Raw genomic sequence first — 18,076 nt, 5'->3', positions numbered from 1 at the left:
TGCCCAACAATGGGTACACTGCCACTAGCACTTAATTCCCATCGCTGTACCGTGCGATATTCAGATTGCATACAGATAATGCCCGCAAAAGTAGTCGAGATCGCAACCCGTGGTGCATGAAATGCGTCGGTTCGCCTCACCGCACGTTTTTTTTTTCTTTTACCTTGTATTTTACGGGGTTTTCAGCCGGCAGCGTCGACCCGAGCCGAAGCCGTCGCTCAAAAGGCGCACCCCAGCACCAGGCTGGCTGGCTGGCAGGCAGTCACGCATCCTGATGTGACTCCACACGGCCAGGTGGCGCCGCCTTAAACTGCGAGGGCCAGCGCAGCAGATCTGCCCCGTCTTCATCAGCCAGCAGTGCGCTACGGTACGGCAGCAGGGGTGGCAGAGAGCAGCCGCGCTCGTAGTAGACGTATTCCTGTCCTTACCAGCGGTTTTCCAGCGGCCGGCGGGGGAGGAAGAACAGAGAAATCAAGGCTGCAGCAAACAATTAATCAACATGGGCATCCGAAAGAAATCTAGCAAGAACCCGCCTGTCTTGAGCCACGACTTTGTTATCCAGAACCATGCAGACATCGTTTCCTGTGTTGCTATGTTGTTTCTGCTCGGGTTGATGTTTGAGGTAGGAAAATGCGATTTATTTATTTTTTTGCTATTTTAGGTCTTGGACTTCATCGCGGCTTCTTCTTCTTATTATTTTATTGTGTCGAGGGGGGAAATGAGATCCTTGAGATTGATTGAAAGATACTTCAGATAACTGAGCCTCTGCGATACGAGGATAGACGGTCACACTACTTCCTCGACAAAATGAATAAAAGTTTTTAGAGGCCCTTTTGCGTGTTTATTTCTCATCCCTTTTTTACTGGCACATTGAGTTTGTTTGTATCGTGTACACGAAGCTTAAAATAGTAGCAAATAAGGGTGACAGCAGATGATAAGCGAGTTAGTAAAGACATACTCTTAATTTCGACCGAACTTTTTATTAAAAGAAAAGGCAAGAACAAAAACAACGAAAATAATTGCCTGTAGTGATCTGCAGTTCAGGTTATAGAATTTATTGAGGTGTAATCATGTGGTCGTAATGATAATGGTGCATCTCTGAACTCGCCGTTTTTTGTGAGATTTAAGTGTTACGTGGCATTCACTCAGTGACTGGTAACTATCTGGCAATCCCTGATCTTAAAAAAAAATGGATGTCCAAAGGCAGCGTAAACTGCCGAAACATAAAAATGCGTTTCCGAGCTCAAGATGAACACTTGGAGCGCAATGCAAGACGATTAATTTGCTAGATTAAGTATTAAAACAACCAGAGCCGTACGCTGAACATTAATTTTTTTTCCTTGAGTGCGAAGCGGTGCACCTTGGGAGATGAAGTCCCTCCTGGGAGTGTTTTTTTTTTCCTCCCTGGGAAGCGGGACACCTTGCAGGTCAGCGTTAACAGGACTACAGCTCCCAGCGCTCTGTGCGCTCAAGGCGCTCGGCTTGAGCGAAACACGTTTTAGTAAGGTGACGTGTACAGTGCTGTTGAATGTGAACTCAGGCGCGCTGGGTTGTCTGGATTGTGCCGTCTGCTCCCAAGATGAACAGGAACGCTGTATTACTGCTAGAATAAATGCAGATGATTGCCATTTTATATACTTCCGCTTGCGTTTGACTGTTTGGTCATCATTAAATGTTTTTGTTGTTAAACAGCTGACTATTCACACTCGTTAGTCGACTGTCAAGTTAAATCACTGCAGTGTTGGCCACTGGTCCAGATGTATTTTTTTTTTTTTAGCAGTGCTTTGGCGAATAGTGGTGTGGTTGGTTGGGTTCAGTTACACTCCCCAAAACCTAGTCTTACTCCGCATAATGTAGCGCAAGCTTAATTACAAAGAAATCGTGGATAAAGGGATTTCTTTTTTCCTCTTTTGCTACAGGTTACTTCCAAAGTGGCTGTTTTGTTCATTACCGTCCAGTATAATGTTACTATTTCAGTAAATGGTAAGTGTCTTTCTCCACAACTTGCCGTTCCTGTATGTGTTACAGCAATAGTGTTTTGAGGACGTTTCATTCCATAACTTCACCTGACCACCATTGTCGTTTTGTAAGAAGCTCAGCTACAAGTGCCCAGAGATGACACATTTAACTATCCATTTCGTTGCTTTTTTGTGTGTGATATATTTTCACTCCACTTCAGCACTTTCATGTTACTAATTTTTGTTTGTACTATCCACGGAGGTGTTAGCTGAACTTTAACTTCCACAGAACTATGTGGAAGAAACACAGAGAGAGACGACAAGCCTTTAGAGACAAACCTTTCATTTTGTATTACATTTGTAATTTTTCTTTCTCGGTGGGATAACCAACTGGGTGTACATCCGGACATTTTTCCTGCTTCCTCAGCCCATTGTGCTGTGAGACGGGAATGGAATTTTACCTCAAGTGTGCTATTATCTGAAGATCAGTGATCAGTCCCCAGTAAACAATGCTATGCTTTGCATTGATTTGTTTATTGTGCATTGAGTTCTTGCCAAAATGCTTTTACAAATTCTTCAGGTATTGAATCTCCTTAATTTTAGAACCTGGCACCGTTCTCTCAGAACCTGGGTGTGTTGAGTTGATTTTGATTTGACTAAATTAAAATCAAGTTGGCGGGACATTCCTTGTGATGTCAGAAATATAAAAATATCACATTTACTACCCCCAGACTGTCTTGAAATGACTTTGCATTTATCAGAAGACCAGTATAAAGGATGCAAATTAGAGGGGGCCATTCAGCCTATCTCACTGATTTTGTAGTTTAATCGCCAAGTGAAAATAAACTTTGTCCTGTGTTAAAAGTACCCAGAGCTTGGGTCTCACCACTGAAGCCTGTTCCAAATACCCATCACTCTTTTTGTAAAAAACAGTCTCTGCCCTAACGGAGTATCCTTTTGCTTTCCTATGGTGGAAACTACATCCTTGTTTCGCTGCTGGGTATGAAGTAGTCCCCTGAGTTCTCCCTGTCGACTCTTCTCGGGATCTTGTATATTTGAATCAAATTGCTCACGCTAACTGAGCCAAATCTGTTTTGAAAGGATTGGACTCCCTTAACTGCTTGTATATTGACAGGCAACAATATCCTTGTGGTTGTGCTTGATAAGTGCTAAGCTTTCTGAAGCTGCATCTTGATTGTTGTGCTTACAGGGGTTTCTGGCAGCCCTTATATCTGGCTGTTATCACTTATGCTGCTGGACAATTTACTGAAGCATTTGGTGTGTGCCACCACCCCACAGTCTTCCAGTTACAAGTCCAAGGCTCTTAACCATTCCTTCACGGTGCTGTTCGATAGTGCTTTGAACTTTAGCACCCGCCTCACAACTGCCTGTAATGATTTGTAGATGACTATCCGTAACAGGAACAGTTCAGTAAGCAGCAGGCAGTGTTTACCTGGACCTGTGGTTTGGCTCACTTCTTCATAAAAGTGCATTGCTGCAGGTTCTGTAGAAACGGAGCAAGAAATATCCAGATATTTTAGGATTTTCTCACCTGCCAATGGGGAGTGTATCTTTTTTTTTTTAAAAAAATGAGGATTTCCTTGTTTGTGTTTCAGGCTCTTCAAATAAATAGGATTTTGACCTCAAACCTCATAGGCTTGGTCGATTTGTCACAATCTGAGAGCTCCATTTAGTCTATCAGGATGCTAAAAAACTATTCTGCAGTTTCAGCCGGTCGTACAGCTTATTAGAAACGTGCCTCCAATACTGTGACTGCCCAGTATGCTCTGCTGCCTGAGCTCCATTATGCTGCACTTCCATTCTCAATTCAGTATCACCAATGTCAAACTGGGTCCAGTTTACACGTAACGTCACCATAGTGGTTCCAATTCTTTTCAGTTCTTCTGGCCTGAAGTCTCTTTTTCAACATGTTCAAGAATATTGAGAATCTGTGCCAATACTTTGAAAATTGATAAGCTCAAATGAGCGATTTTCCATTATTTGTGAAGAACTTCCATCTTGAGAAAAGTGCACACCTAAAGCCTACACTCACCAGGATCTTTGTGCTAGAGGCTGTCCACAGTAAAATCAGACTGCTGTACTCTGGAGATATGGGGGGTGGGAGGGGATACCACATATGGAGATGTTTTTTCTTAGTGAAGCGTGTTTTGACTCTGAACTGGGAACGGCTGAGCTCTAAACACTTCCCGTGTGTTGCAAGCGCTTGTTTCAGTTCCTAATTTCTGTTCTGATTTTGAAATTGCTTGAAGTATTTAATGATTCTGCAATACTTCAAAGCTCATATTTATTTACATTTAACTAAACTGAAGTTTCTTGAGTTCAAAAAGTTGTTCTCTTAAATGAAAACATCTTTTGTTTCAAGTTAATAGCAATACTTGATGGTTTCTTACATCTTGGAAGATAACTGATATTATTCCGAATGGTGTATTGTGAGATGTTTTGTGAGTGAGGGTACGATTCTTACGAAGGTATATCTTGCTCTACAGATTCAAAAGAATGCCTGCAATTTGTGCAAATTAGCACAAAACTTAAATTAGTACTGCTTTTTTAGGTTTCTTTAAATGGTAGATCCCAGATTTCATAGGAATCTACCATGATCTAATCAAATCAATCGCTTATGGAAAGGATCAGTGTTTACTAAAGTGTAGCTCAACTGTTGTCATGGGAGCAGTTTTCTAAAATCCCATAATCCCTCAGGTGTGGAAGATGTAGCCTTTGTTTTTGAATGTGTGTGCGAAGAATGATTCCTTACACTCATCGCACTTTTCTGGACTCTCTATTCGAAGCACTTTACAGGTAATGGGGACTCCCTTCCACCAAGCCCCCACCTGGATGATGCGACAGCAGTCAGAGTGCGCCACTGCGCTCACCACACATCAGTTATCCCGTTATCGGTGTCCCTGTCACTGTAATGGGGCATTATGACCCACATGGACTGTAGGGTGAGCGCCCCCTACTGGCCCCACTAACATCTTTTCCAGCAGTAACCTTAGCTTTCCCAGGAGGTCTCCTGGCCAGGAACTGTGGGCTGTAAAGTCTGTAGGGGCGTGAGTGTCAGGTATTGCTCTGTACTGACTTGAGACTGGTACTAGAGTTTGTACCAAAACAGTCTAATGGAGGTGCTGCCTGGATCTTCTCCGTTTTAAATTCCCATGAGAGCGAGCTGTCTTGTCTGTGGTTGAACGTTTGTCCTCCCTTGACTGCTCAGCTTTGTTCCCTTTATTTCTAAAAGGTGATGGACCTTTACTTGTAGTGTTTTTTTTTATACAATCAAAACGACTGTGTTGAAAATGTGATTTGTAATTTGTTTCTAAAACGACCTTCAACATCTCAAAATGTTGGGTTTCAAATGAGAGAGCTGTCTATATATTTCATGAAGTGGACCGCCACTGGGTTTTAAAATGAACTGTTGTTTTCTAGAAGGTCCTGAGGAAACCACGGTGAACTATTTTCATCATGGTCTGAAGGATTTGGCCACCGTTTTCTTCTACATGCTGGTGGCGATTATCATGCATGCCATCATCCAGGAATATGTTCTGGATGTAAGTATGGAAAGCCACACTTCCGATTTTCCTAGTTAGTTAGATGTGCAGCCCTTGTTAGTAAACAGTAATGACCAGTGATGCCTTTATTTCTGTGTTTTTTTTAATTGGGATTTTACTTCTGCATTTTTTAAACATCTGGTCATATTGTGGTTATGCAGTCGAGAATGTTTGCATTTGTTTAGTTTTTAAAAAAAACTGGGGAGGAGAATTTTGGACCATTTTTCTATTTTCCTCAATCTGAAGTTTCAAAGTGAAGAACCAATAAAAATAAAATGGGTACAGTCCTGCGATATAGGATAATATTTTGTATTTGGAAGCATGATGAGCGCAAGCTGTATTTGAAGTGCCAGCAACCTGAGAGGAAGCATTTCTCATAGTCACATCTTTTTTAAATCTCGGGGAAAATAGGAAATGTGCAATTGAAGGAGGTTATATATGAAATTGTATATAACAGTAGTTTAAATGAAGCAATTCTTATTCTATATAAAGTATTGTAAAATATCTAATATTTTATATAAGATTTTGTTGTGAAGGCTTGTCTGTTGTCGCCTAGAAAATCAACAGGAAGATGCATTTTTCCAAAACGAAGCACAGCAAGTTCAATGAATCTGGGCAGCTCAGTGCCTTCTACTTGTTCTCCTGTGTTTGGGGAGCGAGCATCATCATGTCGGTGAGTGCGTCAAAAATCTGTGTCAGTCCGAATTGTGTGCAGCTTGGGAACAAAAACTTAACAGAACCAGAAGTGCACAAATAGGTGATTTTATGAATGTGGGGATCAACATCCTTCAGTTTCTTTTGCTTCTAGTGGTGCATCACCGGTTGAGAAACAGCTCCACTTCAACATGACAGATGGAATAGAGGGCTGGGATCATGCACACTGTTCCTCTGGAACATGCTGGCTCCGGTGTTTGACAGCAGAGCTTGCAGGGATGGGGGGAAGTGATGAGACTCTCACAAGCTGGCATTTATCTGGCATTGTCCTTGTCCACACTTGCTCTTGCCCGCTCTGGGCAGCCCTCTGCCTGTTGCACACTGCTGCCCAGCCTGAGCTCTGGGAATCCACGTGCACGGTCAGGAGTCCCCGCAAATGGTTTTGTTTGAAAATATGAAAATAAACATTTCATGGTTTGTGTTGGCAAAAATAATAATTTTAACAGCCAGAATGAACTGAACTTTCTTGATGTTTGCACTGGTGGCTTTTAAAGCCAGTGCAAGGTTGAATACATTTCTTGTCTTGCCTTCAGCTTGACTTTCAGGAATCATCACCAGTCAGCCTGGCCTTTTTCTGACTTGGCGTAACAATTGAAGTAACAGGTAGCTTGAACAGAATATTTGCAAGTTTTTTTTCTACTCAAAAGTCTGGCGTTTTATTTTACTTAAGGAATAGTTAAAAGGCCATCTCCCAACAGGTTTAAAAGCTAGGAGCAGTGAAACGAACCGTCTCATTAAGTCGGTTAAGGGTTTAATTGTTTAACCAAGAGCTTAGCTAGAATAAAACCCTGCAAGTTTGTGGCCCTTTATCATCAGAGTTGTCTTGGGGAATAAAGACCAGCTAACCAAAATGTTAAAGCAGGAGAAATCTTTTCAGGACCTCTGTTCTTCTTGAGACAATTTTTTTATTTTTGTTTTGATCAGGAAAATATTTTGGCTGACCCTGCCAGTTTATGGGAAGGATATCCCCACCGCTTAATGCAGTAAGTAGGACCTTAATTGATTTGATATACAAAAAAAACTTGGAATACTTGCCCTGTAAGGGTCTTGTTAATATCCTATCTGTGTGTTTAAGTAAATGTCTCGGTTAGATCATCAATGCATGTTAAAGGAATTCCGCCATACTTTAATTATGGATTTGGCAGACTTGTTTAATGGCCACATGTAAGTGCAAGAGCAAGAAAAGAGGAGTGCATTTTTAATCAAAGGGCGCTTTCCCAATGTTTGGCCATTTGATGTGAGTTAACAGTAGTGTGAGTCACTGGAAGCCATATATGAAACCTGCAAAAGCTATATAATCAAACTAAATGACCAGAGATCGCTTTGCATGACAGTTCTGTGCTCCAGATGTCCCTCATAAATGTCCCTACAAAACATCTCCGCTTTCCATATGTATTTCCAAATATGTAATGCTCTTAATCAATTATTTGAGATAGATGCTAAATAAACCAAAGATAAAGGAAGAGCCCAGTACGTGTCCTCCTTGATGGGGGAAAAACTGTTCTCTATACAAGTGTATATATGAGTTTGTTTTTGGAAAAAGTGCCTAATTCTAACCGTTCTGGTCTGTGTGAAGCTGCAAGTGAAGGACATGCAAATGTGAAATCACCTTCACAGAAACATGACCTGAACGTCAACTGAAACAAAAGGTTTGTAAGAGAACCACAGTTCAGATCAAACAGGAAGGAACAGGTGTGAAAACACCTCAGCCTAAAGCATACAGATGTGATAAATTGTAAAGTTTTAGTAGTTTCTGGAATAAATTACGGGGATGCAAAAATAAATGGCAGCCTTGAAGTCATGAGAAGTGAGGCAGGAGCAGATCTTAGGACCTACAGGGACTGATTTGAGGTTTGGGGTGACAGTGGAAGTTGCTTCATCCACTATCATCCTCTTCATTGCTCATTGCGCTGTGGTGGGTTTTCTAATTAGTTTTTTTTCCCATGTGATCCATTCTCTGTCCAGATTCCAGATGAAGTTTTTTTACATCTGTCAGCTGGGATATTGGTTGCATGCTTTCCCAGAGCTGTATTTCCAGAAAACCAAAAAGGTAAGTATGCATCGTTTTTAGGCTCAAGGGCTCCTCTGCCTGACGTTTTCTGGTGGCCGATCCATCTCAGGTTGGGAAGAACTATTACCGTTTGGAACTGTGGCTTCCGGTTTTTATTCTTGACGGTGACGGTTGGTGTTGTTGAGGTATTGGCCCTGCACGTTGGAAACATTCCTCCACACCGCTAACCTGCTTTGCTTGTTCACGATTTATTTCTGTGACTGACAGTCTTCTAGCAATTTGATAACACTATTCTGTTTACCTTTTCACATTGCAGGAGGATATTCCACGCCAGGTGGTGTACATTAGCCTCTACCTGGTCCACATCGCGGGCGCATATCTCCTCTCGTGAGTACCTGTGAAGAGTGATGTTGACCAAGTCCAGGAGGGGGGCTAGGCCAGCACAGGTGGGCTAATCTCAGGTGTGTCTGTCCCCACAGCTTGAATCGCCTGGGCCTGGTCCTGTTGGTGCTGCACTACTTCGTGGAGCTCCTGTTCCACATGTCCCGCCTCGTGTACTTCAGCAATGAGAACAGGCAGACTGGGTAAGCAGCCAAGCGTGTCCCTGCGGGGAAAGGGTACGTCGAGCTCCGGAGCCTAGACAGGCTGCGTCACTGTACAACAGGGTGTATTGAAGTGTGTAGGAATGCTGACCTCTAGCAATCAGGCTAAATGTGTGTGAGGAGTGGACATAGATTCATCGTTCAGGCTTGCCTTTGATGTGTCTTGCAAGAAGTGACAATGCTCCACATTATTAAATGCTGGTTATGAGCAAGCAATAATGAGCCTAACACGTGAATCCGTTCAAGGAGAATCCTAGAAGGGCATACTTTTCCCTCCGAGATGTTAGCTTTCTTCTGTAAGTTAATTTTGTCGCCTCACTGCGTAGAAATGGACAGTGTCTTTCCAGACAGGGTGCATTAATGTCCGCACGCTTTTTCTGTGCGCTTCTGCTGCGGGCAGGCAGCAGGCCTGAGGAGCTGGTCCTGGAGTGGCTGTGCTCAGGACAGCTCCCGCCTCTGCCTCGCCCGTGGGGTGACGTCTCCGTGCGCGTTGCAGGTTCACGGTGTGGGCTGTTCTCTTCGTCCTCGGCCGGCTGCTTACGCTGTCTCTGTCGGTGCTGGCGGTGGGGTTCGGCCTGGCGGGCGCCGAGCAGCAGGGCCTGGACATCGCCGAGGGCAACTTCAATGTTCTGTTTGTCAGGTAAACCTATAGAAAACAATTTTTCGCCTCTTTAAGGAAAGAAAAACACTTTAAAAGTGTTTTAGAGGATTTTAGGAATGTTTTGCTTTTTTGTGAGGGAGTGTCCTGAAGTTTGTTCAAAATATATGGACATTTATGCAAAGGCTGGTCTTATTTGGACTATTTTTCATTTTTTTTCCTAAACTGTTTAAGTTCTCTGTAAATACAAGATCTCCTGAGGGGGGAAGCTCGTAGTTGTGGGTTCTAAGAGGGCTAGGGCAAGGACCAAGAACTGGGAGGTTACCAGTATAGACACCACAAAGCAGCAGTGTGGAGGAGTGGTCATGGTTCTGGCCTCGTCAGCTGGAAGGCTGTTGAGTCACATTCCTGGTGAGCCACTGCTGTGTGCTTGAGCAATATATTTCATCTGGATTGGTCCTGTAAAATATCCAGCTGTATATACAATATGTGTGCAAACATAAGTTGCTTTAGATAAAAACGTCCTCTGAATTAGTAGCTCAGGTATGAAGTAGTGTTGGGCCTTTTGGTATCAGTTAAATTTGGTAGCAATAAACATGCCCAGTGAGATTTTTAGCTGTAGGAGTATGTAGATGATGGAGGCCGATATGAAAATAACTTGACAATAGGTGAGTTTGGTAGAAAGGAAAGAGTGGAAAGAATCTCACCACATGCAAGAGAAAGTTCTTTACAGTGGTTCAGAGGGGGGAGGGTAGAAGGATTTTTATTTTTCTGATCAGTGTTATTTGCTGTCCGTGTTGACTGCTGGGAGCACGACTGGTGGCGTTGGCGGATGGCGTCATTTTGAAACCACAAGTAAAAAAAAGCATAACATTGGGAGGGAGCGGCCTTTGGAGGTTCTTGTCATTAAGCTCTGCTAGTGGCTCTGGGCCAGCCATCGCAGGATTGAGTCAGGGTCGTGTCAGTAACCGCCTGCAGACTGTAGAGGGCCGGTGAGATAGTGTGGCTATTAGCTGAGGCCAGTCTTCGCCTCTCTTGGGTCTTGGAGAAGCAGAGGCTTCGGCTCCGTGAAGCTTGCAGTGATGCCGGTGGGAGGAGTGACCCTCTCCTCATCGGCGCTGAGTCTCCGGTGGGGCTGTGGAGATTGTAATCGGTCAGGGTGACAGGTGGGTGTGTTGAAGGAACGTGTGCTGCAAGGGACCTGTGGTATAGTGGTCTTAACTGTGAAAACAACTCTTAGACAAATAGTCAGCTTGAACATTCCAATTGGTGGGATTGTTGTTCTAGTGGGAATGGAAATGAATGGATACGCAATAAGCTTTGATACATCTATTCATGATCAGTTCACCTGTCCTGGTGAGGATTGGAGTGTCTGTGAAGGTATTAAGCTGATTTTAGCCCCACTAGATCACACTAGATGAATGCAAATTACTGAAACATTCTGTCAGCAAATGTATTGGTGTGTATTGAAGCATGGCTGGCAACATAACTGTGACATTGGTATTTCTGGCCAATTAGTTGTATGTTAAATTATTTACACTTTAAATTATAACACTTTAAAACTATTTTATTAAAGCATTTTCTTACTATTTGCATCTTTTTGTTGGGAGGTATTGAATAATTAACATGCCTTTTAATTATGGTATTTAATCATCAATGCTTTATGCACTTTGCAGTTGTGGAGACTGGATCCCTTTGATTAATATTCACAGATGCAAGACACTGGGGTTGTGCATTGTATGATGTGCTGCCCACCAGCGTAAGATCCTTTATTAAAGCGGAAGGTGTCTTTCTGCTGCAGGATCACCGTGCTGGCTGCGATCTGTCTGACCCAGGCGTTCATGATGTGGAAATTCATCAACTTCCAGCTGCGGAGGTGGAGAGAGCGTGCCCAGGCTCAGGCAGTGAAGAAGAAGGCGGCTCCTGCTAAAAGCAGGTCATCTAAAAAAGACAAAGGTCAGTGGCCCAGGCGACCTCGTAAAGCAGCTGCCGACTGCGAGCCGGTTACTGGTGTTGGTGGGGGACTGGGAGGAGCGAAGCTTCCCTGCGTCCTGCAGAGCGGAGCAGACCAGTGGAAAAAGTCCGTCCCTCGTGAGCACCAGTTGCTCAAAAAGCCAAATGCAACTCTTGTCTGGCCGAGACAAACTGAGGAACTTTTCTTTCACTCAGTAGGCAGTTCACTTTGCTTTTCTAGTCATAAGGGAAAAAGTGGGTTGTGTTGCAGACGGTATAGAATTGAGTAAAGAATGTGTTATGTCCTAGATAAATATTTCTCAGGGTCCCAGCTCGTCTCGGGTTTTCCTGAACAATATTGAGAGAGATTTGATACGCCAGTGCGATGAAGAACACAAATAAACGTGTCGGGACTCGGTGACCATTTATGACCGAGGTACAGCCTTTCACACTTTCTGTTGCCTGACCACAAAAATGCAACTGGGGTTACAGCAGAGGTTTGAAATCTTATGGTCAAGGCTTTTTCTGTGCGCCTGTCGGTTAAAATGTTTGATTTCCTTGACCTGAAGAAATGTTTTTGGCTTGCTTTTCAGCTAACGGTGTGAACGGGGCACTTACTCCCAATGGAGCAGAGTCTTCTAGAGTTAAGAAAGAGAAGTCATCGTAATAAAGACGCAGAGCCTCCACCAATGAGCCAGCACCTCCCCCAGTCCTCTGCATTCCAGAATCCGCCCCTTACTCGAGGAACGCGTTTTGTTCTTTATTCTGTCAAATGGGAAGTATAATTTACTGCAAGGTCTCAAAGCAAATAAGCAGGGCACGTGCTTGGTCACAATCAATGTTAGAAAGCATCAATTTGCAACCTAAAACTGTATGAAAGCTCAAAATCCACAAAGATATGAAAGTGCCTAATAGATACATGCTGGAAATTTAGGTGTATTAGAAATTCTCCACATTGGCACATGTGAGACCGTGCTGTGGGAAACTGTTGTTTTTACCATCCGTTGTGTATGGTTCTCACACAGAGTTGGCTTTGATCAGGTCTTGCAAAATCGTTTTAAAAGATCCCCTTCTCCTGCTGCAAATCCTGGTGTCCTCCTCGCTGTTCTCAAAGTTAGGAGTTTGTTATTGGTGATTAAGGAACAGTATTCTGAAATAACCCATTTCAATGTTCAGGAAATTAACGGCATTTCAGTACAGGGTATCTGGGGAGCCTTTACAGACATCTGGATGCCAACATGACTGATTTTACACAGGATGAGACTTCAGTGCAAATGGATATACAATACTGAGGTTATATTTTTAACAAACCCTCAGTCTTGGAAAAGCAACCACTTAACCTATAAAAAAGATGTCTTAATCTTCTTGCTTTTAATGCAACTAGAAATGTCCAAAACATTGTTTCACTTTTTTCATTGGTTCTAGTCGTCTTTTGTTCTTGTAATTTAGCTTCAGACATGGTCCCTCTTATCGAAGACCTTAAGAGCAAGTCGCGGCAGGGTAATATTTTGGCAGTATTGAGTAGGAGACCAGCACCTGTGGTTGTCAAGCCAGTCTTTTCACTATGCCAAATGTGGCTGAAGCTAATGTTTCCATTCCAAACCCTGTCAAGTGTACTTAGTTATTTTTTAACACAACCAATTAGTCTGCTTTGGGTTTGAATATTGCAAATCTTCTTCTCAGGAATGTGGTCTTTGTGCGCTTCTGTGGACCTGACTAAAAGCTGACCCAAAGGGATCAGCTGAGTTTTGTACCCAAAACGACCTTGGTAGTTCAATATTGAAACTACATTGTAGCATTTAAAACCAAGGTGTTTCATTCATTGATTTTTTTTTTTTGCACAGGAGGATATATAATATATGCGTGTGGTGTCAAAATTGTCAGCTTCTTGTTGTGTGTAAATAAATTTTATTCCATACCTTTTGTTAAAAAAAAATAGGATTGGGAAAGGCTTTCATCTTAATTACTGGCGTTTTCACTTCTTGTCCTGTCCTGTCTTGACGGTGTTAACTGACGATTTGAAACGGTGGTAAGCACTATCAGTTCCGTGGGATGTGTTCAGAGTGGATTGCTGGGAAGGAGTTAACATGAAATTTTGGGAGTTAACACCGAAACAGAGCCAAGAGCTTTGTCTTTTTTCCACCCCATAGTGTCTTTGTCTCCGATTTGAAAATTGTGATCATAAAACGGGTTACAAAAGAAATAACTATACATCATTCTTTTGTTTCTAGGATGCATTTACTTATTCAATCGAAGGGTAATTCTATATGAGAACTGAGACATTAATTGCCATTGATTCAAGGCCAGTGAAAGGATTTATTTAGACATGAAATCAAGTTCTGCGAAGTGACAATTGCGAGAAGTTAAACTGCATTATTAATGGAAATGACAGGTGATTTCCGATTCCTCTCCATGACCTTTTCAAGCCATCTTGCATACAACATACAAGCTTAGGTTTTTAAAAGGGAAACAGAATACTGTGCTGTTTTTTTTTAAATATGTGCATATAAATACACTGATTAAAATCAAATCTTTTACTTATATACCTGGAAAACATATTTTTTAGATAAAGATCTATATTTATACAACTTTGAAGACAGCTGTTTCTTTCTATATAAGTGAAAGTGTTTGAAAAAGAAATTAAGATGTTTTAATAATGACCAAGTTTTTCCATTTTTTTTTTCCAATCGTCAGATTTGTATGCCTATGTAACTTTACACCTTGTATGAAAACTATGGTTATGGCTTCAATGGTTATAATTAAACTGACAGAGGTTCCTTGTGTGTTACAGGATTCAGTAAGTTAAGCCTCTTGTTAGGTCTTGTGTGGAAATGGTCTGAAATAAAGGAAAAGGCTGGGATGCAGATTGTCTTTCATTATTTGCGGTCTATAAACCTAGAAAATGCCTGAAATGACAGAGGAATGCAAGAATTTGTAGCTCACAGCTGTCTGAGAGATTAAAACTCTTGTATACTTATTTAATATAAATATTCTGACCTAAAATAAGAAAAGAAATGCTATATGTAACCCGAGTGTCTACTCAGGTTACATATGTCACCTTAAAATCATAGTGACCTGGAAAGACCAGTTTTCAGAATTGTACCCTGTGTTGCAGATGCTGTGAGTTCCATCTAGATCTTAAGAGATTTGTTTTTCTGTGATCTCAAATCTATGGTTGTTCTTTGTTCTTGCCAACCACTTAATAATGTTCTGTTATGCGCACAAATGATCCTCATTAAAGAAATGCCAGCTCTGCCTTCAACCATATTGATGGTTCTTGTGCGCAATTCACAATTTCCAGTGCTCTGCAGTCATTCAGACCAAATCTACATATTGTAAATGTGAAACCACTCCTGAACATGTTGAGTTAGGGAGGTGCAAAGCAATAAGTGAAGGGAAGCTTATTTCCACACTTTGCCAGCAGCCATAATGCCCTGTAGCTCAGCGGGTGTGAGCCTGGTCAGGACCTGGATGGGAGACCTCCTGGGAAAGCTGCTGGAAGAGGTGTTAGTGTGGCCAGCAGGGAGTGCTCATCCTGCAGTATGTGTGGATCCTAATGGCCCAGAAAGAAATGTAGAACTGGTCCTGACTATCTGTGGTCATTACAAATCCCAGGGTGTTTCTCAGAAAGAGTAGGGATGTTACCGAAGTATTCTGGCCAAATTTCCCACTGGACTTTACCAATCATGGCCTCCTAATAGTCCCCATCACTCTGTTCTCCTCCCCACTGAGAGCTGGTGTGTGGGGAGTGTACTGGAACACTATGGCTGCTGTCATATCATCCAGGTGGGGCTGCACACTGGTGGTGATGGAGGGGAGTCCACATTACCTGTAAAGCGTTTTGAGTGGAGTGTCCAGAAAAGCTCTGTATACAGTAAGTGTAAAGGAGTTATTACTAAGAAATAGAAAGGAGAACACCTGAAGAAGGCTCAATAGCCCGAATGTGTTTTTCTTTCTACTTTTCAAGTGTCGAATTAACCTTTAATTTTTCCTTTGACTCCTGAACACGTTTTAAATAATGGTGTCATAAATAATCTAGGATCCCATGAAGTTAGTTAACAATCATCTATTGGGTTGGCAGGGGACAAGTTAATTGAAGTTAATTTCTACTTGTCTTAGTCATGAGAGTGTGGTGATTTTTTGCACTGTTTTAATCGATTGGATGGCTTTGCTGCGCTGAATCAGCTCATTGGTGAGAGTTGACTGGGCACAGATGATGGGGTGATTTCCCAGTTTTTCAGGCTGTCTGGGGTGTTCACAGCTAGCCATTTGCAATGATTGTTGCGGGTCTGTAAGCGATAACCCGTAATCTGGGAGTGCACGAGTCAAGACACCTCAGCAAGATCATCCTCATCATCATCTTGCTCCATCTCTGTCTATGGATTCCACTGTAGGGTCGCTTTGACAGGCAGGTCGTGGTTTGCAGGCCAGAGGAGCACATGCAGTAGATTCCCAGTGCTCATCAAACCAACAGAATGAGGGAGTCTGCGACAGGTCAGCCGGTTGAGTTAATAATAATAATAATAATAATTGCTTACACTTATATAGCGCTTTTCTGGACATTCCACTCAAAGCGCTTTACAGGTAATGGGGACTCCCCTCCACCTCCACCAATGTGCAGCATCCACCTGGATGATGCGACGGCAGCCATAGTGCGCCAGAACGCTCACCACACATCAGCCATCAGTGGGGAGGAGAGCAGAGTAATGTAGCCAATTCATAGAGAGGGATTATTAGGAGGCCATGATTAGTAAGGGCCAATTGGAAATTTGGCCAGGACACCGGGGTTACACCCCTACTCTTTTCGAGAAGCGCCCTGGGATTTTTAATGACCACAGAGAGTCAGGACCTCGGTTTTACGTCTCATCCGAAGGACGGCGCCTGTTTACAGTATAGTGTCCCCCTCACTATACTGGGGCATTAGGACCCATATGGACCGCAGGGTGGGCACCCCCTGTTGGCCCCACTAACACCTCTTCCAGCAGCAACCTTAGTTTTTCCCAGGAGGTCTTCCATCCAGGTACTGACCAGGCTCACACCTGCTTAGGTTCAGTGGGTTGCCAGTTGTGAGTTGCAGGGTGATATGGCTCAGAGTTATTCTCTGATTTTATTTCGACGACAAATTAGAAGTGTAACACACAACTAGTCTAATTTATGGTCTGTAACAGTACCCAGTTCCATTGATTCTGATGGAAAAGATTCCCGCAAGTAAAATGGACAAGGTTTGCTGTCCCTAACTTCCATAATTTATTTGTTCTTTTGGGGGAAAATTCCCTTATATCCGTCGTTTATTGTGTGTTGTGTGACTTGGTGGTATTGATAAATGACTGATTTTATTCAGACAATTATTACATGGCACTGATGCGGCATTGACTCCTAAACATCACACTTTCATAAGCAATAGGGCATTGGTACAGTCTTTGTGTCCTTATTTAAAGAAACTTCATGGGGGTTGTCTCGAAATAAGGATAAACACACTTTTACTTTTCTAATCCTTTACCATGGCTGGAGGTACATTTAATAAATTAAACACAGAGATGTCACCTTGCTGTGATTGTTCCGCTTAGTCTTACATACAGTAAGACAATGAATATTGGGTGTGAATGAAAATAAAATTAATCGATTAATTTAGGAACTGTCTACGAACTGGAGACTGGAGCCACAGTCGGCGTCACTTAATTTTGTATTTTGCTGAGTTTAAAGGAATATATAACACAACGCCTTTGTCGTATCAATGCTAAAGGCGATGCTGATGACAAATACCTTGAAAACGCGTGCTATTGTCTCAAATGTTTAATCTGATGTGGAACCGATATGGACATCATGTAATGTGGTCTCTGTTCACAAAACAACGCGTTGAACCGAGTGGTGGAGCTGTAGCTCACACTAGCTCCCTCGTGTTACTGCTCGACGCGTATAATATGTCAATAAACCGAGTTCTGGTTTCTGTTTGAGCCTTTTTTTGTTTCGCCTCCTGCCGAGTTGAGGACTTCGTCTGGCTAAAATTCCGGATCCAAAGCAGGCACTGTAGTAAGACGGTTTTCATGGGGGTAACCTACTGCTGGGCGCATGGCCGCTTCTGAATCTGACCCAAATCTCAGTCCTGGCGAGTTGGGGGAGAAAAAAAAATAATCAAAGATTTCGGTCTTACTTAGACGACGGGAGTCGTGCGTTTGTCCGTGCGACAAATATTTCAAAGCAAGGAGGTACCGTGATTTTGCCCTGCATGGACTACTTGACCCACGGCGAGAGGTCCTGCGACCATTTGCTCCCGGGCGGTCCTGTATCGGAAATCGCTGGAAGCCAGGGCTGATCTCGGACCAGAGCTTTGCCAGACAGAGGTATGGTAACGATGCCGGCGGGTTTTCGGACATTTGTGAAATTGGTTGTGTGTTTTGACAGTCGCCGCGTTTATTTATACGTTATGACACTGGAATATTCCATTCGGGGATAAAAACGTGGATTTTGACTGTGCCCTTTAGTATTGCTAGTTTCTCGTTAGAGCCAGAATTCAGATAGATTCTGCAAGGTGCATTGTTATCTCCGCACTAGTTGTCTTTGGATCACAGGATTGCGATGTTTTTATAGATTTAGCGCTGGATAGGATACGGCTATTACCCTTCCAGATCATATTTAATGGTGATTCTCCCACGTATTTTGTTTTCGACAAAACACAT

At 42.7% G+C, this 18,076-nt stretch overlaps 2 protein-coding genes across 4 annotated transcripts in view; both read left to right on the top strand.

The window, feature by feature from the left end:
- The first annotated feature begins 326 nt into the window (after positions 1-326).
- tram1 (translocation associated membrane protein 1) lies at positions 327-14,263 on the top strand. Of its 2 annotated transcripts, none has more exons than XM_069191560.1 (11): positions 327-622; positions 1,920-1,983; positions 5,403-5,521; positions 6,078-6,194; positions 7,160-7,218; positions 8,201-8,285; positions 8,563-8,633; positions 8,726-8,830; positions 9,345-9,488; positions 11,248-11,402; positions 11,993-14,263. In XM_069191560.1, the coding sequence occupies exons 1-11, from the start codon at positions 500-502 to the stop codon at positions 12,064-12,066; spliced, it is 1,116 nt and encodes a 371-aa protein (XP_069047661.1). In that variant the 5' UTR covers positions 327-499; the 3' UTR covers positions 12,067-14,263. The 2 variants fall into 2 exon arrangements, with proteins under 2 accessions (XP_069047661.1, XP_006633960.1); XM_006633897.3 differs by having other exon boundaries at positions 5,400-5,521.
- Positions 14,264-17,289: 3,026 nt separating this feature from the next.
- Positions 17,290-18,076, top strand: part of ncoa2 (nuclear receptor coactivator 2) — a 133,887-nt gene continuing 133,100 nt past the window's right edge. For both annotated transcript variants that reach the window (XM_015353631.2, XM_015353623.2), the window contains exon 1: positions 17,290-17,740. The gene's annotated coding sequence lies outside the window, so the exon portion shown is untranslated. The remainder of the gene's footprint in view (positions 17,741-18,076) is intronic.

The sequence above is a fragment of the Lepisosteus oculatus genome, chromosome 6, assembly GCF_040954835.1.
Source record: "Lepisosteus oculatus isolate fLepOcu1 chromosome 6, fLepOcu1.hap2, whole genome shotgun sequence".
In the NCBI taxonomy this organism is placed as follows: domain Eukaryota; kingdom Metazoa; phylum Chordata; class Actinopteri; order Semionotiformes; family Lepisosteidae; genus Lepisosteus; species Lepisosteus oculatus.
This window is presented reverse-complemented; position numbering and strand designations above follow the sequence as displayed.

What these genes read in the sequence shown, in the direction of transcription:
- tram1 (XM_006633897.3), top strand. Translation starts at nt 500, where the DNA reads ATGGGCATCCGAAAGAAATCTAGCAAGAACCCGCCTGTCTTGAGCCAC. An exon ending in GAGCGAGCATCATCATGTCG is followed by an intron (nt 6,195 to 7,159) that starts GTGAGTGCGTCA and finishes TGTTTTGATCAG; the next exon opens with GAAAATATTTTGGCTGACCC. An exon ending in GTCATCTAAAAAAGACAAAG is followed by an intron (nt 11,403 to 11,992) that starts GTCAGTGGCCCA and finishes CTTGCTTTTCAG; the next exon opens with CTAACGGTGTGAACGGGGCA.